Here is a 22,662-nt window from a genome sequence, read left to right on the forward strand (position 1 = left end):
ACGTATATTATTTAGAAATTAAAATTGTTTAGTACTAATAGATTTAAAACTGCTTATGTGAACAAAAAAATACTCTATTAAAAAATTCTGCTTATAAAATATACTCCCATTTCCTTAACTAAAATTATTGATTTAGAGCAAATTATTATAACGTACCGTTTCAATACGATCTGTCATTTTGTTTGTTGATTCTCAGAGATGGTCAAGCGATCTGGATGGATGAAAACATAAGATTCGGCAAGACAGACCGGTGTTCGACCTTCAACAATCCACCCCTCTGTGCCAGTGGTGACTTCGAGATCAGAGTGTTGGAGGTGTACGGCTTTGCGGGTGCCTAAAGAGGGGGAACAAACAGCGGTGTATTAGTTTGTTTATTCCCTACTGCCATTTAACGACTCTCTTTCTACATATGCATACTAAACGTACTGTGTTATGTGTCATAAATGTGTCTCCGCGTATCGCCCTCTCTAGGAAATCAGCATGCAAACAACGCACAACGTAAAATTTATTCCAATGCAGGAGGACAAAAATATATATTTGGTTGTATATAGACATACACACAATCTGCATTTTCTTTATTTTTCATTTTCAGATTGTGAGGTAGTTCAAGTACATTAATTTGATATTAAAATTTGAAAGGAATATTAGTACACGTGTATATATATTTACACAGAAAATTTAAGTGTAGAAAGAAAGATGAAAGTATAAATAATTATATATATGTATATGTAATGAGAGAAAAAATTTGATTGTTCTACATTACTAATGTAATATCAAATGTATCATATTCATGTGTATCTATAACCATCCAGCTGACTGGATTTTTTGTATAGACCTAATCTATAGTATATTATATATTAAATGTAGAAATATTTCAAAAAAACTTTCACATTTTTTTTTTTTTTTTTCTAAACAAAACTATTTAATCTTAAAAATAATTTCCACCAAATATGATTTCTGAATGATCACCTGATATCCTCGTCAAATTTAAATTTTACTAGATTTAGCTTCTCTATAATATTTATTTAATCGAACAATTGAAAAGAAAAATAATCCTATTTATAGAAAACAAAAATATTACAATTTTTCATGTTTATATGATGGAGAAAAGTATGTCAAGTGAAAACTATCTAGAGATTTTATAATAAGAGTCTGAATTTAAGATAGCAACTTGATTGATCCGTCATTTTTCGTCAATTCGCATCAGTTTTCTGAAAAATCATGTTAAATATAATAAATTAGTATTTCAAAAAAATCTCTTGGAAATATTTTCATAATATAAAACTGCCGTACATCCAACTATTGTTATTTGTACACAGTATAAATAAGATTATGAAGTTACAGTACTACTGCAGAATGAGATAGCACATATTTCTTTCTTTCTCACAGAATTTTGACGAAAAATCGGACCCTTAATGTTATGTTATTACCTTAAGGCTCCTGGATCCTCGAGGTTGGCGAAGAGCCAGGAGCCTTAAATTCTTATTATAAGATTTCTAATCTTATTAAGCATAAAATAACATTTATAAATTGTTAATTTATAATTATTGTATAATAATTTATTCAAATTGAGATATATAATAAAATACAAAAATTATAATAATTATAATTTACTGGAACATGGATTGCATATATTTGTTTAAATATAAATGTAATATGTGTACATATTTATATTTACTATTTTTTTGCTAATTTCAAAAATAATATAATGAAGCTGGCAAGGCAGTTAATAAAATTAAACAAAGCAATATAAGTTATATATGTAGATAATCTAGAAATATGTGCTTGAAGTCTTAATTAAGAACTCCTTACTATATTGAAATTAATATATAGAACAAATATTATGTTTTTTATCGATCAAATCAAATATCTTTGTCCTTCTGGAATGGATAAATTTCACAGTGTACATCGAGAGATACGTTCTGACAACTCCTTACGACAATTATTGTCAACTATATACATCTTCCGACTATTATTGGTGGCAATAATTGATTAACATCGAGTAATTATTGAGACTCATATATAATCTTTAATAATATACTGATAATGATGATTTTTCGGAGCAATTATTCGTCAACGATATAATATTATCAAGAGTATTGTCGATAGTAAAAAAATTGATCAATATTATCACTTATAGATTCATAAAACAAGTATGTTTTATGGGTTTATAGGTACTTATGATTATAAGATAATTAGAACTATATTTCGAACGCGGGTAGAGCTTATATTATTATGCCAATTATTGTCGGCAATGTATAGTTGCAAAGTGTTGCGGGCAATAATTTGATAATTTTATGTATGGATTAATCCATACGATAAATAAAAAGGTATGTTTATATGAATAAAGTATTGTATTTCTTTTCTAAATATACTTTGGCATATCGAGAGATGTACCTACGATTGCTTATATAAAAAAAGTAGTATTGCTTATGAATATATCGAGACGAGAAAAGTAAGACTAGATTTTGGCGTTTCCTCTGCCTCTCTTGAGATTATTTTTTTTTTTTGTCATTCATTTTTCAAATACAATAATCATTCTTTTAATTTCGTATGCACATCTAGACGCCTCTCGGCGGCGGGTGACTTTTATATTTTTGTACATACATAAATTTGGATTATGCGATATGGGAATATTCGTCCTATCTTATGATCCACTTTTTTAATCATATTGATATATATCTTAAAGTTGAAATATAATTACGTTGTTTGAAATGAATGTTACATGTTCAAATAAAGAACATGCAATGAACAAAAGATATATTTTGGGGATAATTTTATTGCAAAAAAATTGTTTAAATTTTCTGCAATGTTTGTTTAGAATTTTAAAATTATCTTAAAATTGTAGTAAAATTAATACCAGACAAAGAAAAGAAGCAAAGACAATAATTTCACGTTAGATAATCATATATAAAAGTTCATATATGAAAATGTATATTTTCGTGATGCAATTTGAAATACTTTACAACGTATTTTTAATATAAAATTATCTAAAAAAATGGAGAGGATATAGATATATATTTTTTATCCGTTATATAAAGTATGCCAAAACCATCAGGTGTTCTTTTAATGACAGATTCTTTGAAACATATTAAGACGAATATCCTCATGAGAATATAGAGGCTATAATAATTTTTAAATAGGAAACGATTAAATTCATAAAACTGAACTTTAAACATTTTTAATGTTTTACATGTTTTTTAAAATAAATTTATGACATAATGACTAATACTCTCTGTAATATATTTAATAATCTATTTAAATTTATTTTTTTTGTTATTAATTTTATTTTATTACATAAAATTTTTGTCAAATCCAACTACGACACATATCTCATTGCAATTGAAATCCTCAATATCGATATATCGACGGCATCAATTTAATATGAATATATATAGAAATATGAATTTTATTTATAATCATTTTTCAACACTATTTTGTAAGTAATATGTCTCAAAAAGTAGTTCATGTAGTTTTACAGCTTTATTAAATAAGAATATGTATCTCTATATATCATCTCTATAACTTGTGATATCAAGCGTGTGCGAGCATAATTTATTTATAATCTCGATGTATCGCACATAGTAGTTCAAAATTTATCTACAAATCTGCGATATCAATTTTAATAAAGAATTTGCCCGTCGTCGAAATATCGGTCTCTGTCTCGTAACAAAACGAAATATATGTTAGTCGCTGATATTTAGCTGCGAATTGAGCTTCGACAATAAATTAGAGTCTCGATGCGAAATTTCGCGACTTCGGTGTTGTACATATATTATGTAAGGAACACACTAATCCGTTTACACAAATACTTAATATTCACTGGACCAGGAATTATTATTATATATGTATATATATATATAACAAAATATGTGTTGTTATATATATATACTGTTATTGTATAATTGCTCTGTGTATATATACATATATAATAATAAGTATAAATATTACATATATGCATGTGTGTATCGTCTCGCAAATATTTCGCTGCGTTTATTGTTAATTTCATCATTAAAATGTTCGTGTACATGCACGTCCCTATTGTAATGATTATTTATCTTTTACTATTGTTATACATATAGCTTTACCGAAATTGTTGGAAGTGGAAGAGTCCATATTTTATTCATAAAATTACACAACGCACACATACACACACATTTGTAAGTCTGTTGCGCTTAATATGTATGTAGATTCTACACAGGATGGACCATAAATATGTTAAACTGTGTTAAGAATTATATGGAATGATGAGATGCCGATAGCACGAATTCTTTATTTATATATATGCATCGAAAAGCGATTGCATATGTTAATGATGATTACCGGGAATGTTTATTAGTTATTTCAAAAAACATTGAATATAATATCATTGCGATGTTTCAAGAAAAAGGTGCAACATTAGATGAAATAAATTTTTAAGCTCAACGTTAGGTTGACCTTACAACTTGTGTAAATAAAATTAGATTTACATGTACAACTGTTGAATAATTAGAGATATGAGAATACAACGATTTAAGTGTGTGAAAAAATTCAATAATCCAAAATAATCTTCACAATTAAAAAAATTATAAATAAAATTTTCAGAATTTGTTAATATTTTCCCTTTCAAATAATACGATAAATTTTATCGCATTATAAATTTGAATAATATGAAAAGATTACTTAAATAGTAACTTACATTTTGAGAAAGATGAGGACATTTAATTACAATTGCGATATTTATCTATATGTTAATAGTATACATATAGATGTTTTTATTGTGATTTATATCAAATATAAATGTTCTGAATCAAAACAAACGTAAAAAAGTTATTTACACTCCATATTAAAAAATGTTTATCTTTCTAATGATCATGTAAAAAAAATAATGCAAAACGCTTTTTATTGTGACCTATCAAAATAAAAAAAACAAATATGTCAAAAGTCTGTTAATATACTCATTATCATTATATTTGTTGATAACATATAATAATACAGACTAATGCTCCAGTTACGTTACATTTAAAAGTGGACAAAGTATCAGAAGAATAAATCAAGCTAGAAACGGCACTAATTAAAATTCCAAGAATATTAAATTTAAAAATTCGAACTATATAAGATCCAAATTTTTTAAAATCGGCAAAATATTAAGAAAATATATAATTAGATAAAAAATGGCAGAATAATTTATTAAAGTAATTTTTACACATATTTGATGTATAATAATGGAGATATATATTTTTCTTGTTACACTTTCCTTATACATGAAATCTTATGTTTTATATATGCAATACATACACACAAACACACACACACACACGTCATCTATTATATACAAAATTTACAATCTTATCTTACAATTAATGTATTGAACTTGTAATCTTATTTTTTTTGCAACTTTCATATTTCTAATTTTTTTTTTTATAGAAAAAAACGGTTTATATTCTTTTATAGTTATTTTTTATACACTACAGAGCTTATAAAACACTATAAAAAGCAGGATGTGCTAATTGAATTTTTTTTCCACTTCTTTTTCAGTACTCAGCATTAAACTATCAATCTTTATGATAGTGAGAAAAACCTGCAATAATAATTATGTAAATAAAGTGCTCATGTTTTCTATAATTCAAATATAATGCACACAAACAAATAAATTGATAAATAACTTCATTCATTTTCAGCTAGTGTATATATGTTTACTTTATCCAATTTTTTATTCCTTCTATGAATGTAATAGTATTGCGTGTGTATGTAAAATGTTAATTATAAAATGTATATTTATGTATTGTACATAATTATTCGTATATTTTGTGTATATAATTGATATCTTGGCAATCAATAGCGTAAAATACATTATAGTAAAATTATTTTATAACTACAAAAAGCATTAGCAAAGTTCAAATATACGAGTCTATATATTACTATGCTTATTTATTACGTATGCACTATAAAAAAAGCAAAAAATCTCTGAAAGTTTCCGAATAATCAATCAAGCTACGAAAAATTAGATACGCGAAATATCACAGATTTTCTTTTCTATGCACATACATAAAACACACAATATATTGATCGAATTTTAATTTACAAAAAGGAAAAAGCGTGGAAGAGAGGAGCTCGTGGAAAAAGCGATTAATAAGCTATCTTATTTTATTCTTATCGTCGAGTACATGCTCTAGAAGTAAATTTGAATCATATGTACTTTGTACGTGTTAAAGCGCTTCCGCCCTTTGTAGGATCCATCATTCGATCCCAGTTAGTATGTCCAACGACAAATCCCACTGCGCGCATTTTCTCCTGCTCCTTACGTTCTTCCAGATCAGCCCAACGTACCTACAAATAAAAAAATGAGCGTAATTATAATTTTTTTTCTCCAAAAACCTTACACGTGAAAGATTGTATGCAAAACTTCTTGCTGCAACCATACTTGATGAAAAATAAAAAATGAAAAATCATATAAACTTGACAAATAAGATTAACAAAATATGCCGAAAACTTTTTTTGTCATCTTACATTACATAATGAATGCAAGTATTTGCATTATCAAACACGAATGACATGAAGAAACTAATTTATTTCAACTTATTCTGCAAGAAAAGGACTCGCATAATTTCTCAGTTCTGATGTAATATGGTTTCAATGAAACAGAAGGGAATTTTAACAGAAATTTGATTAAAGGTTGAATTATAAGCAAATACAATGCTAAAAATTGAAATAATGCAAGTAAATAAATAATAAGATCCTCAAATAGTTTTGTGAAAATCATCTCCAAATTGATAAAAGAAGTTGCGATTTGAAGAATAATTGATTGTTTTAATATTCTGCATAATACGCACCCGTTTTTTACCGGACGTATCTTCCATATTATAATAGTCAGGAACTTGGAGGAAATCTTCCATAGTTTGAGGCTTTGTTTCGTTTTTCTTTCTTGCTAAACCATCTAATCGATCTGCATTACAAAAAAATAAAGATGTTTTTACAGATACATTCATCTTAACTATAAAAAATATATACATATAATATGAACATTTATTCAATCTCGGTTAGTATATATGAAATAACTTAAATAACGAAATTAACTAACCTAATTTATCTTCAACTTCCATTTTCTCCCATTTGCTGACACCCTAAAAAAAATAATGCATATATATGTGTGTATAAATATATTATTGTAGAATAAAATCATTACGATAATTTGTTAGAAATTTAACAAAGAATATTAATAAATGTGGCAAGAACAAAATATTTAGAATAAAATATTTTGTACAAAGTTTCGTTTCTAAAAGACATCAAATTTGAGAATTCAAAATTAGTAATATTTTCCTATCTTAAGTCTGTAATTCAACGGTATTGCCAGATAAATGAGAATTCATTCTAACAAAAATTAATATAAATAAAAGATTATTATGGATAAATACAATATTCTAGAAAGATTTAAAAAAAATAAGAATAAGGTTTTATGAATACCACTAATAACGAATTAGTTCTCTGTGTACAAGTATTAAATTCATCTAATTACAATCGTATCTTGAATGTCCTCATGACTGTCTTGACTATCTTCATTCTGCGCAATAGATTTCTCCTGTGTTTCTTCGCTATCCTCCATATCGACCTTTAATAAAAACATTTCTGATTACAAATACAATTTTATACAAATATATACTCTAAAAGATAATATACTTTGCAATATTATTAATTTGTATCAATTCTCATTCATACTATTCTAAAATTCTAATTTTATAATGTACAATTATGAAAAACGTCTAATAATGGAACGATTTTATGTTGCAAAGTATGTACAGATATTAATTTCTCTTTAAGAAACGCCAATTAAATTACCTCTTCTATCGCCTGCTCTTGCAACATCGAGTTCACATCTAACTTTTGATGATAACTGGGCGTTGGTTCAAAGTAATCTATAATCCGATTAATTTCGTCTTCGGTACGGTTGTGAATGTTTCTTTTCAAGCATATCTGCAGATCCATTTCCATCTCGCATACATATACCTTTATAGAGACAACATCGTTGTTAGCAAAGTATATGAATTTCGTGAAGGTAGAATTTCAAAGCTATTATTTCCAATCATTAATTATTCTATAAATTATAAATATTGTGATATTTTTATTGAAAAAAGGATTGATTCCAGATTGAAAAGTCTACAAAACGAAAAAAATATTAGATTACTTTTTGAAACATTCTGTATAATATATTACTAAATGTAATTAAATTTTATTTTTTATTAAATTTTATTAAATTATTAAAATAACTTACTTTGAAACCTTTTGTTTTAGCGAAACTCCACATTTCTTCATAATCCGAAATCTTCTCGTTGATGCAGTCCAATATGATGAAATTGAAGAATCCGTCTGTTATATTTTTCTTGAAAGCTTTAATTAGAGATGTTACATAACTCTGTTCCATAGCTTCTTCATATTCATATACCATTTCCTGTTATAAACAGTAAATTCATGTGAATACAATGTGTTTACATGATATCCAACTTACTATTAGACACAACAGATTTGTATTATATTCATCAGATATAACAGTAAACCTTATATTATATTCTCTTCTTTATTCATCGAAATTAATGATCATATCAAATGATTACCATTTCTTTTTATTGATATATTTTTTGTTTACAGAGTTCCAAATCTCTTTTCAAAAAATACAAATTCGTAACTTTATTTTTTATTATAGTATATAGTATATATATATATATATATATATATATATATATATATATACATATATTTTACAATACTTATAACTAAGATTTTTAATAAATTTAAACAATAGTAGCATATGACAAATTGTGAAGAGAAATACATTTAATAATATCCTGTTTAAGTTTAGAATATTATTAATATTATTATATGAATTTTACATAATACAAATCTGGTGACTGTATTCTCTAAAGTAAAAGTAGTTATCAGTTTCACAGAAGCTATTTTTTATATCACAATACTCTGTACCTTAACTGTGATTTTTTTCCCATTATCATCTTTAGTCTCTATTTCCTTCTCGACGAGGAAGTAATCATCTAAACTCAATATTCTCGGCGCAGAGCCTCCTTGTTCAACTTCTTTATCCTACACAAATAAAAGTATAGTTAATTAAATAAATTATATTTTTATAAATTCATAGAATATACATATACGCGCGTGATACATGTAACAATAATTGAATAAAGAATAAAATAATTGAATACATATGTTGAATTGAATTGAACAAATTTAATAATACAATAATTAAATAATACAATAATTGAATATTCAAATTATACATAATATGTATATCTTTTGGAGAGAAAATAGAATATACTCAATAAAAATGTTATTAATATTTTTATTAATACATATATTTAAGCATTTATTAAAACATACCTTGATAAGTTTAGCCACAAAAGATTTACCACTACCAGGTGGTCCTCTGAGAATAATAGCTATTTTTAATGGTCTGTTCTGGCGACCCGGTGGGCACAGTAGATCATCGACCATCGTGTAGTTTGGCATTTTTGCCAATTCGAGAGTTTTTGTAGTTGATTCCGCAACATTTTTCTTTGTGTCTAGGGGAAGACTGTAACAAGGATTTGTCTCTCAATAAAATAAATAAAATCATACAATTAATATATCAGATTGATCGAAAAAAATTACTCGATTTTTTCCATTTTTACATAAATAAGAAAAAAACGAATAAACTCTGATCAATCTTATATAATAAAAAAATGTTAATTTCTTAATAATCATATCATAAGAATATTATATATATTATATAATTATATAACATTAATAATAATTAATATAAATATAATTATATAATATTATATTATTATATTAATATATTATTATATTATATTAATATATTATTATATTTATAATAAGAATAGATAAATAAAACACTCTTTGTCAGACATAAAATATGACAATTTCGTTGTGAAGAATACTGTAGATAGAATTATGAATGTCTCAAGTAAGCAATAAAGTATGAGAAATTCATTATAAAGAATGAAATAACATATTACAAGTATTTAAGCAAGAGCAATAACAATAACTTGTTATAATATCGTTCATTATAAAAGATTCAGTTTTTATCAGATATGATGCACCCGTTATGAATCAAAATGCATATTATATATCCTCTCTATTAAGAGAGCAATAATATTAATACAAATATACCATAATTGTCACAGAGGAATCAAATTCAAAAAGAGTCAGACATAAAATATAAAAATTCAATATGTATACAAATCGATAGATGTAACATGTTCAATATATACACAAGCTGCATATAAAATGGCATATTACAAGAAATGATAAAAATTTGATATAGATATCATTTATCATAAGAATTCAATTTGTCAGATAAAAATATCAGAAATTCTGTGTGAATAAATGTCGCTATTGTAGATAAAAATTATGAGTAATCCTACAGTAAACAATAAAATATAAAAAATTCATTAAAAGTAGTACGCACCATTCTCTAATAAATTTTTTATATTTTATTGTTTACTGTATCTTATAGTGTGAGAGCCATAATAAAAATTTGGCACAAATGATTTAAAGTAATATTTGCTTTTAAAGCGTAACTTTATTCGTCAAACAGAGAAGATTTTTACAAAAAAAAAAGTATTTATTATATTATAAACTAACTTTGTTTATCATATATTTATCTAGAGAATGTGTATTGGAAATCATGAAAAATAACTAATAAACTTGATATATAAATTGGGACAGATTTGTTATAATAACCAATGTTATTGGTCATTACGTAAAATCTTCTAATACTAACTATGCATAATTGTACGAAAATTTATGCGAAATGACCATAACACACAGATATATTAAATTTGATATATCTGTTACGTCTATATATCAAGCCTATAAAAATACAATCTGGATTATCCGAAATAATTATTATTTGATTATACTCAAGTCAGAAGATCCAGATAATTCGTGTCAATAAATTACACAAAACATTGTAGAAACATTGTAGAACATAAAATAAATAGCTTTTAAGGCTTCTGACATATTACTGTAATTATATTGTATTACGATGTCAGAAGCAAAAGATCACATAATTATCGTATAGCTTGTAATCAAATAATTATACGTAGCTCATGTTGCAGCAAATGCACAATCGCATATGCGCAATATTTATATAGTAGGATATAATAAAAAAATCCTCATATATAAGAGTTCGCAATATTGTATGCGTAGCATGTAATCAAAATGATCTACAAAAATCAGCACGATACGTCTTAAAAGAGAAATATATTGTATTTCTAATTTAATAAATATTTTAAAATAAATGGAATAAATATTATAACTCTAGTTCTCTTTAAATAGGTGTGTATGTGTGTGTATAATGTAAATAATTCTGCATATATTGTTTTTTATAAAAATGTTAAATGCTATTCTTTTTGAATATATCGATTTTATTGAGCTAGTGTCTGAGAGTAAACTTGTAGAATAAAGTTTCTACAATGCACTCAAGAAGCAATGTAACATACCTGGTCTCTTGTAGCTTTGTGTCTACGATGTTCTTGTTCAAACTCTCCTGCCAGTTAATATTTCCTTTCAATCTAAAGAATGCCATACACATTCAGAATATATATATTGCATGAACTTTATTTATATATTATCATTTACGGGATAACTATATAATATAGAGCCATATTTTTATTATTATATAGTCATTTTTATAAAAAATATTATAAAAAATAAGATAAAATATTTCCACAATACCTGTTATCATCTTTGTCATTGTCTTTATTCGTTTCTCTTCGGGAACTTTCGCGTATCTCTTGAACTCGTTCTATATCCGAAAAACAATAGACAATGAAGCTCAATATAGACTCAATATAAAAAGTTATTTGGTTCAATATTTCAATATAATTTATAATTTACAATAATATAACAGAATAAATCTCTAAATCAGTGTTGCAAACTTTATAAACGTATTCTACATCCCGTTCTAACATTTGTAAATAATACTTTTTTATCAGTCCGATTAGTAGAATACGCTAATAAAGTAAAGTACACTGATTTAATCGACTATTTTGGGGGACATTTTATATTGTTTTAGAATAAAGTTTCGGTGACTTTTGATCTTTCACTTCTCATAAATAAAGAATCAATAGCATAGGAAAAAAGAATTGAAACAGTGAACATTAAGTAAATCAATCAACTACAGTTTAATATTCTTGTTACGTCAAAGCATTCTTACTATATTTAAATGTTATATCAAAGAAAATGCTCAACCGTTATTCGCTTTCTGCTTAAATATTTTTTATATGTTCTGTGGAAGCTTTTTCTACAAAAGCTTCGTTAATATATCTATATCAAGTATAGATAAATATAAATAATTATAAGAGAGGAGCTAATATTATATAAACTGATATAAGCAAATGGAGATAAACAACGAAAATCTTTTTTGATTTACAATTCATTAAAAAATCTAGTTGTTATAACTGGAATTCTATTATTATCTAAAACAAATGATTACCTGAAATTTAAAAAAAGTTACCTTTGTAAACGCTTCTATCGCTTTGGTATGGATCATTCTGATCGTTAGCAGAGTTACGTTCGAAGAATCGGGATTCCGATTCGGGATTGTACCCTTTTTCTTTACGATCACCATTGTTCTTTCTCTCTATCTCGAATATTTTATCACTAGATTGCCAATCGTGTTCCTTCCGTTTATTATAATTATCTGCCGATCTACGCGTATCGTAGTTCTCATAATTTCTCGTTTTTTCCATATATCCTTTGGAATTCTCGTAGCTGCTCATCTTCTCAGCGTACTCCTTCATATTTTGCTCGTTCTCCACCCAGTTTCTAAAATCCTTTTTCGGATAATGATAATGATGCTTTTGCTGCTCGCGATCGAGTATCACCGGTTTCAGATCTCCGTGACCGTAATCGAAACATTGAACAGGCGACAAATGCTGATCCGTAATTGGCAGACGAGATGCGTGTCCATAATCAATCACCTTCATCGGAGTAAAGTTGAGTAGTTCGACAAACTTCTTATCAGGCTCGCCATGATTATAATTAAACTGTCTCTGCGCGCAAAAATCTTGACCGCTTCTCAATTGTGATCGCTTCATAAACAAATGAGAGGTGGGTTTCGGCTGGAAGTCCGCAGGATTAGCAGCAGATGGTGGTCTATAATCGCTCGTCGTAATAATTGGTTCGGTCGTGGTCTTTTCCGATTTCAATTTCTCATCAAACGTATTTGGAATGTTACTACCGATGTTTTGTTGAGCTCCGTCGAGTCTCTGATCGTTACCAAACTTATCCTTCCAAATATCGTTAGGCCTTCGATCGTATCCTGGACGAGGAGGTATGATCTCTAATTCTTTTTTGTGAAGATTAGATGTATTTCCAGGATATTCAGTAGTCTTGTCCTTTCGCATTTCTATGTCAATATTCTCGTTCCCTGGACAGCTTCTATTAAACTCATCGACTGGTTTTGGACCCTCATACCTGGCCTTTTTAGCGGCAATATTATCTTCAAATTGTTCTCTTCTAGGGTTGTAAAGGTTGGTATGCATGTAATCGCCGCGAGTATGAAAAGAATCGCCCCGAGGTGAGAAATTTGCGTTGTTGGAATCGCTCACCGGTCCTCTCGCTTTGAAGTCTGACAGTCCAAAAGAGCCATTGTTAAGATCTCGAGATTCGAATTGATTCTCATTGAAATTCGAGTTATGTTGAAGAAGAACGTTATTTGAATCACGAGAACCAAGCAAAATATCATTAGAATTATGGAGACGAAGTAATCCTTCGTTGGACCTTCGAGATCTGTCGCCAGGAATTCCAAAGGCTCCGCTATTTTCGAAGGGAGGTCTCTTATCGAACGGTGGCGCCTCGTTCATTCTACCGAATCTGTTGGGACCGGATCCAATAGGTTGCGGATCTGTAAGATGTCGTGTATTGAAAAAACTATCACTGGGTTCTCTAGAACCGCATGATCCATCGTTAAATCCTCGCGAACCAAATGGTCCTTCAAAACTTCGAGAATCTAAATGATCATTAACGCCTCTAGATCTAAACTGCATTTCGTTACCTCTAGGACCAAATGGACCAGGATTTCGCGAAGCAAACGGCGAATCAATTGAGCCTCTTGGTAGATCGATAGGTCTGCCCGGCCCGAATTTTCCCAGCGCTTGCGAGTCAAATTGCTCGTTCATGGTATCTCGTGAGCCGAACTGTCCGCTGTTGAACACTTCAGATGATTCGTCGTTACGATCTCGCTCGCTATATTGCTCATCGTTGAATCTCCCAAGACTGCCTCGACTTTCACTGGATGCGTTAGGCCCGAAGGGACCATCATGGGGACCTCGCAGAGCCAACTGTGTGTCTACAGGACCTTGCGGCTGAAACATGCTCGGACCAGGACCCGTTGGAAATGTGTGAGAACCTTTAGGACCAAACATCGGCGGCCCCCGAAGTTCAAACGATGCACTAGATTTAAATTCCATTCCTCTAAATCCAAAATTACGATCAAAGCGCGCATCGAATTTGCCAGCCGGTTCCTTTTTATCAAAATCTTCATTCGTATTCAACGGCGCGTTCTGATTGGAGTTTGTAGAAATAAAACACAAATTGGGCAGTTCTGGCGGTGGTTCAATATTTAAATCTGTCGGTCGTGGATCGTTTTCACCCATAAATGGCAAACTTTCAGACTTTTTGATATCGTTATTGTTATTAGATTCTTTTATTTTTTCGGCACTACTTTGTATCTGATCATTATCATGCTCCTTATCTTGCTGAAGAATAGTATCGCTGTTGAGAAACTTGCTTTCTTCTGTGTCATCCTTCTTTGAGCTATCTTCAGAAGTAACAAGATTTTCCTGCGTATTAACACTATCAGCCTCGTTCGCTTGTACAGCTTCTACAACCTTTGAATCTGCAATGTTATCAGTTTTTAATAAAGGATCGGAATGAGTAGTTTCAATATTCTCGAGATGTTTAACAGGAACTTGTGACTGAATATTGATTGGTTGCGATTGGTTAGATCTAACATCTATATCATCTTTCCTTAATCGTTCGTTGTAATCTATAGGATGTTTGACAAAGTTATCTGAAGATCCTCTGAAAGAAGAATCATTATCATTCTTAAAAGAATGACCTCGTGGACCATACGATAAAGTGGAAATCTGTCCTGAATCGGAATGTAATTGAAAATTGGGCGGTCCACTGTTGGAGAAGTTCATTGATCCACTACGATTTGGTAAATTCTTTTGAAGATCAAAGCAACTTCGAAAAGGTGAATCGCCAGCAATTTTCTTAAAGCTTTCACTGAGAGAACCAACACTACTAGACTTGTCGGAATCGATGAAACTAGGTCTGAATACGTCTCCGGCGGCTTTCCGCTTTTCCATGAGTTTCTTCAGCTCCGGTGATAACTCGTTCGGCGGACTGAATGACGGATTCCTATTGAAACCACGAAGATTTGCACCGAAACTATCTCGTCTATGATCAGTAACATCCTTTGAATCAAAATAATCCGCGTTACCTTTGCTGAATCGATCTGATCGATCGTTTGAGCGAAAATGGTCGCTGTTAAGTCCGAAGCGATCAGAGGAAAAACGGTCAGTCCCAGGTCCAAATCGTTCGGTACTTGGCGCAAATCTATCTGGTGGAAATCGTTCATTATCCGGACCAAATCGATCGTTTGCAGGTCCACGACGATCTTTATCTATCCCGAAACGATCAATTCCAGTTTTAAATCGATCGCCATCCGGTCCAAGCCATTCGTTACCGAACCGATCTGACCCTAGACCAAGTCGATCATTATTTGATCCAAACCGATCATTTCCCGTTGGTCCAAATCGATTATTTTCTCTGTTAAAACGATCATTTCCTGTTCCAAATCGCTCGTTACCTACATTGAAATTATTCTGTAAATTCAACTGATTATTCCCGAAGTCAGTGTAATTTGTATCGCCTCTTCTAAAACGTTGCGCTTCGATTCTGTCAAAAGTATCAGTAGGTTTAAACTGATCTTGCTCGTTTATATTTGAATTGATATTAGCTTCTCGTCCGAAATGTGATTCCTGATCACTTCTTCGAAAGTTGAGCTGTCCGTCATAACTGTGAGACGATCGATCGTTTGGATGAATAAAACGCATGTCCATGTTCGAAGGATCAGTCGAATTAAATGGAGGACAATCTTTCGTGTTTGCTGAACCTGGCGCTCTCGCATTTTGCAATTGCGGTCGATCATTGTTAGAGAAATTTGGTGGAGGTTGCGAAAAGTTTGGGATGAGATTGTTTGGCAGATTTGGTGGTGGCTGTGTAAAATTTGGTGAGATCATTTGAGGTGGACCAACATTCGACGATGAGGATTTCATTGCAGGTGTTCCTGCTTCTATTCTAGGATTATATTGCTGATTTCCCCATTGTTGATTAGACCACGATGGCACATTAGATCTGATCATATTCACTTGCGACGAAATTGGTTGCGTTCCTTGAATCGCAGGTTGATCGTTAGAATTTGTAGCTTCCGGTAACGGTGGAGGCGGCGGCGGCGGGGGCGGCAAGGGTGCCGTAGTGTTTTGCTTTCCTGTCAGACCCAGCGTTTGTCCGATACCCAATAAATTATTAATCAGTCGTTGATTTTCGGTGTTCGATAAGATATTCAATATTTTATCGTCGCCAGACGATATGTTCTTATTCTTCTCGGCTTCCGTTTTCGCGGCGACTTGTTTTTGTTGTTCGCGTTTTTTACGCATTTGTTCGCGCCGTTCGATCAATTTTCCACGCCACGATGTCCACTTTGCTTCATATTCGTTGTACTGAATCTGAAAAATTGAGAATGTCAATTTAATCTCGTAAAAATTATAAATCTGTTATTAAGATGCACATAGCTCGTGCATTTAAGCCTAAGATGTTAAACAAAAGTACAATTAAATCATATTTCAACATTTTTAACATGAAAATTAAACATCGAAAATGTGTCTCCTAATGTATAAGAAATACAATTCTTTAATAATATTCATTTAGTTTTATAGTAAACTTTATGCATCTTAAGATGTCGAGTATATAAATTGTAGCATTACTTACCTTGTCCGGATGATTGGCGTTCTGCTGCTTCCACTTGTTAAACTGCTCTTCCCACTGTTGGAACTGTTCATCAAATGTTCTCTCAACCTCAGTCAATTCGTCAACTTCGAGCTTCAACTTTTTAGCACTATTGGATTCACTAATTACATTACTACCATATTTTTCAACCGAGATACTCTCCTTATTCTCGCCGGTTTCCGGTGGTAAAGGCGGCTGGCTCGTAGGTAGCGGTGGATTCGTAGGATAGTTTGTCACATTCGCTTGTGATATTGTTTTATTGGCAGGTTCTTTCGTGGGGAATAACGGAAGATTATTTTGATGTGGAGGCGGCATGTTCGCAAATTGATATGTATTTGTGGTAGGTAAAGCGGAGGGCAAAGGAGGTCGCACATCCTCTTTGGGGAGAGGCGGTGGCTGTATAGTTGATGGCAGTTGTACTTGGCCTGTCAAACTCATATTCTGCGCAGATAAATGCTTCATCGTCTCCTGGTACTAAAAATAAATTTTTATCGATAGAAGTTAATGAGTTGAAGCATATATAATGATGTCCTTATAGATACGAGACATTTTTTGAACATATAAATTCATGAAATTTTTACAATACATATTAGTTAATAATAAAAAAAGTTACATAAATACAAAATGTGTCTAAAAAAAAAAAACATCTGTATATTTTAAATAATTATTTTTAGATAATTTTATAAAAAAGAAAAAAATTATGTGTTGCAAACTATTTTTATCAAAACCTATTGTTTTTATTTGTACTAGTATGATAAATAAAACAATTTAATATATTTAGAATTAAATAAAATTTTTGCACTTTTTATATTATCACATAATTAAAAAACTCAGCAAAAAGCTTTAGAAAGATGTATAAGTAAAAAAAAGAATTTGCATCTCGTATCTCTTTTTAGAGAATAATTTTACATAAAAGAAAAGAAATATTGTATCACATTACAAAGTCGTTTTATCAGAATACATTATTTTTATTTAATAGCTTTAAAAAATAGGGATGCAAATTATTACTATTAATTTCATATAACTTTCTAAATTTTTGAATTTTAATTATTTGAGAAAGTTCTTCGTATATCTCTCATCTGTTTTAAAAGGAAGATAACTTTACATAAAAAAAGAATTGCTTGCAATAAAATGTTTCCATTAAATCATATCAAATATATTAATTTTGTTTGTATTAGTTTAAAATATGTATAAAATAAAGTAATGCAAAATTATTTTTGTATAAAATTATCACAAAGAAGATGGAGAATTTTAAAGGAGAATATAAACATCTTCCTATATTTTGTATATATATGAAATGTATATATATATGTATGTATGTATGTATGTATGTATACATAACATATACATTTCTGTAATAAAATAATCAATTTTTTTTTAATTATAGATTTTGCAAATGCTTCAATGATAAATAATAACTGTTAACACATAAAATTCCTCTCTTAAAAATCTGACATGTAATTTTCTACATTTATATATTCATAATTATATATATATGCATGTATAAATATACATATATATATATATATATATATACTTATTTATTAAATATATTCTTCGTATAATAATTCTTTTTTATATTATACCTTGTCGCCATATTGTGCTTGCCATTGTTGATATTGTTGTTGCCATTGCTGCCATTGAGCCCAGCCTTGTTGTTGCGCAGTTGCCCATTGCTCTGGTGTATATCCACTTGGTGTCTGATAAAGATTATATAATATTATATATTATGCCAAAATAATAATCATCTAGTTGATTAATATAACGTTCGTTAGATAAGCAAAAAAATTTGTCGTAATAGTTTAATGAGGAAAAAACTAAGAGAAAAAGAAACATAATCTTCTCTAATTTTTTTATAAATCAAAAATGTCATCACTGATTTAAATACACACTTTTCTTATCTAAAAACTTTTTCAATCCATTCCTTTTGCATCAAACTGCTCTACGTTAGTAATTTTAAAATAAAATTTAGTAGAGACAATAAATCTTTTGCACCAATCTAATACAAAAGACCGGAAAAAATAGAATTTATTTTGTTCAATTCGTTTTTAATTTATTCTTATACAGATGAATGTACATGTATAATAATCTGTTATATTTTGTATATTATTTATTTTTTTTAATAATTACATGCATAAAACACAATCTTGAATAAATAAATATCAATTTATTATTAAATTATATTATATATACATATATAAGAGTAGTATCTTATGAAATTATACTTACTGGTTGATTATAATATTGCATATAACTTTGCATCAGAGTTATAGGGTCTGCGCCAGCTGCTGCAGCATAGCCAACTGGTGGCTGCGGCACTGGAGTTGTAACAGCACCAGCTGACAGCTGCCATTGATTCCAATTTTGCATTTTTGAATCCTGTTGGACTAGCAAGCGATTTGCTAGTTTGCTCTAAAGGTTGTCCGTTCTAGGATTTTGGCTATTTGGTGTTTAAAAAAAATTTATATATTTTATTCATTGCAGCTGCAAGCACACATATATTTTCACATATATATGATTTTTCTCTAATTTATTTTTTACACAATGTAAAGGCAATAGCTAAATATAATGAAGATAAATTGTGTATGTGTGTGTGTGTTTATATATATATATATATATATATATATATATATATAAACTGTATTAAAATATTATCTATTAATTAATGTCAGATTAATAATGTCAGATATGACGACGTATCAATGCCGACAAATTTTGCAGAATGTATTTCTATAAAAATGAAATATACACATTATTTCATAGAACTGCTTAAAATTATTCATTATAAAATATAAAACTTGTATATACATACATATGTAAAACTTGTATGTAATATGTAAAACTATATATGTACATAAAATATATTTAATATATATATATTATAGTAATATATGAGATATACAACTGCATCATAACTAATGCAGTTTGAAAAATTGCAGATGGTAATAAAACTTGTGCAAATCTCATAATAATATCATTTTATAAACAGATATATGAAAATAGGTAAACATGAAAAAAATAACTATCACTATAAATATTATCAATCACTATATCTTTAATTAAAATTCGCATATTTTGTTGATTTTATGTCAGAAATATAATCTGACAAATAAAATCAAAACTGTAGTCCAATTTGTTCAATGTATCAAAAAGATCATGCATCAAAGTAGCGCAAAGTAAAAAAAAAATTGTTAGACTTTCTCTATCTAAAGAAGAGTCTGAAAATGTGTAATTTAAATCTGCAGTCTGATGCAGCAAGTTAAACATCACATGTTAACACAATCTTTGCATTTTATAATGCACTTGGTAATTTTTCATGCAAAATGTTAACAAGTAACAGTTTCAAAAAGCATGATAAAAATTTGAAATTGTATCATTATTATGCCATACATTTATATGGCACAGAAACAAATATTTATTTATTCTAATGTTAAATGACTCACATATTTCGTATGTGAATAATAATCTCTAATTATTACTCAAATAGATTTATATATTATAAATTATTCTGTCAAAATAATATAGTAATATATATGGTAATGAATTAAATTCATTATCGCTCTCAAATTATAACAAATGTTGCATAAATTGTTAAATATACAAAGTGTATTCCTAAAATAACTAAACAAACTTTATTCAAATGTATTCTATCATGTATTATAATAAGCAAATGTCACAAATATATTCCTGCAAATGCATTCTTTCTAAATTGCAGATTATATTACATAAAGATTTGCATAAAAACTACAACATCTGAATAAGCTAAATAAATTATATTGCTCAGATACAATAGTCAAATATTTAAAAAATAGATACCAAATAACAATATAAATAGTACATACTTAATCTTGAGAGCACTACTATTATTATTTGATATCTAACCATATTCTACTACAGTATTTGAACAATAATATTTGTAGAGAATTTATTCAGATATTGTAGTGTGTTTCTAATAATGTGCTTAATTTAAATTGCAAATGTTTGTAACCTGAAAAAAATTCATTCCTAGACCTCAATTTAAATAACACTTTTTTATTAGTATGATTTTAATGAAATACACTAGCAAAGTTTGTATAGAAATCTGTTAGGCACCTTGTATATGTAATGTACAATTGATCCCAAAAACATTAAGATACTTTCTTCTGATTTTTTGAAACACATCTAGTATCCAATAAAAGAATCTGTTTCCTAGAACTTTCTAACAATACTTTTGTTTCCAAAAAACAAATTTTTGCATTGGATATCAGAAAATATGTGTCGACAGTCATTATAATTAAAGTATCTCATTCATTTTTTTAATGCCAATCATACACTAATATAATATAAAATTAGATTTCATAAAATTTCTTGCAAAATGCAGAATCATAGGAAAAATACAACAGAGATTATATTAATTATATCATAAGTATCAGATTATTACAATTATATATTATGCGCATAATCAGATATATTGTTATTTAATATAATCTTATTAAATTTTTTAAATGCAATTAAGTATTCCCTTTTTTAGGTATATTATATTCAGTAATATAATAAAAACTTAACAAAATGACTAACAAGTTGTACAACAAGCCATGTAAGATTATTCAATACATTTTGGCTTGTCCAATGTATCGTAAAACAATCACAAATATTTTTGCAACATATATAATAGCATTAGAAATGCAGAATATCACACATAACTTCATCGCAAATATATAATCGGAGTAATATTTTTAGCAGTAAGACTGCTGAGAAATGACTTGAGTAATTAGAAAATCAAGAAATGAGAAACAATATGCTGTTTCTATCTTAAATAATTTTCTATGTATGTCTCAAAAATACAAAAATCATTTGTTTCATAATTCATTAAAGAAATTTTTAAAAATTATAAGAGAAATTGTAGGAGCAATCTTGATACAATATAAATATAAATTTTCTTCGTGTTATTGTATCGATAAGAAAGCCTTCAATACAATTTTTAATATCTTCGTTAAAGGGAAATGTGCCTGCGGAAGAAGCTAAAAAGCAGGACTTTGAGAAGCGCATATAATTTCGCTGAAATTCAGATTTAGATGTTACACAATTACGCGAAGGAATTAAACATCCTGGCGTATCATCGAAATTACCCAGTCAATTTCGCTTCTCAATTAAAATGAGACGCAGTCCGGTGTAGATGATCCAGGAACATGTGTGAGATATACGCGAGGTACATCGCGCCGCCATATATGTTTATCGACACTACGTCGCCTCAAAAAAAACCCAGTAATAAACCTTATCGGAGGAATAATAAATGCATTGCGTTACTCACAACTCGAGATAGATCCGACAGGTCTTGTCAATCGCGAACGTGGACGCCTACATTCTATTCTACGTTACGCAAATCGCGAACGAATTGAACTTATCACGACCGTTATTAATGGCTCCGATGCATCGACTGGTTCGGCTTGTAGATTGTATGTTATATATACATGCACATACATATATAATTCGCAGTAATTTGATTAAACTGGGAGCAGAATTGCCAATTCGCAGCGAAGAATTTTGATTGGCTATTATTGGCAGCCATATTGCTTATCCCAGTCCGTAAAGAGCCCTGATTGCTGGATCATACGA

The 22,662-nt window shown here is 29.0% G+C and overlaps 2 protein-coding genes across 10 annotated transcripts in view; one reads left to right on the forward strand and one right to left on the reverse strand.

Annotated features, from left to right (window-relative positions):
• Sky (GTPase-activating protein skywalker) overlaps positions 1 to 4,259 on the forward strand; it is a 23,892-nt gene extending 19,633 nt beyond the window's left edge. For all 5 annotated transcript variants that reach the window (XM_083036902.1, XM_083036919.1, XM_083036912.1 and 2 more), the window contains one exon: positions 197 to 4,259. In XM_083036902.1, the coding sequence (XP_082893028.1) occupies positions 197 to 338 (142 nt within the window). In that variant the 3' untranslated portion in view covers positions 339 to 4,259. The remainder of the gene's footprint in view (positions 1 to 196) is intronic.
• Positions 195 to 22,499, reverse strand: LOC145935447 (uncharacterized). 5 transcript variants are annotated; one of them, XM_083036854.1, is made up of 17 exons: positions 22,358 to 22,499; positions 19,297 to 19,507; positions 18,654 to 18,767; positions 17,050 to 17,541; positions 14,048 to 16,787; positions 12,506 to 13,897; positions 11,725 to 11,794; positions 11,490 to 11,561; positions 9,364 to 9,556; positions 8,953 to 9,069; positions 8,249 to 8,425; positions 7,816 to 7,983; positions 7,496 to 7,588; positions 7,061 to 7,103; positions 6,813 to 6,925; positions 6,179 to 6,309; positions 195 to 334 (listed from the first exon to the last, which is right to left on the reverse strand). In XM_083036854.1, exons 2-17 carry the CDS (start codon positions 19,435 to 19,437, stop codon positions 301 to 303), a joined length of 6,090 nt encoding a protein of 2,029 aa, XP_082892980.1. In that variant the 5' UTR covers positions 19,438 to 19,507; positions 22,358 to 22,499; the 3' UTR covers positions 195 to 300. The 5 variants fall into 5 exon arrangements, with proteins under 5 accessions (XP_082892980.1, XP_082892945.1, XP_082892954.1 ...); XM_083036819.1 differs by having other exon boundaries at positions 12,506 to 16,787; XM_083036828.1 differs by lacking the exon at positions 22,358 to 22,499 and adding an exon at positions 22,176 to 22,349 and having other exon boundaries at positions 12,506 to 16,787.
• Between the last annotated feature and the right edge of the window lie 163 nt (positions 22,500 to 22,662).

This window comes from Prenolepis imparis, unplaced genomic scaffold, assembly GCF_030444845.1.
Source record: "Prenolepis imparis isolate NDT839.2.m4 unplaced genomic scaffold, iyPreImpa1.0 SCAF_1, whole genome shotgun sequence".
NCBI classification, from domain to species: domain Eukaryota; kingdom Metazoa; phylum Arthropoda; class Insecta; order Hymenoptera; family Formicidae; genus Prenolepis; species Prenolepis imparis.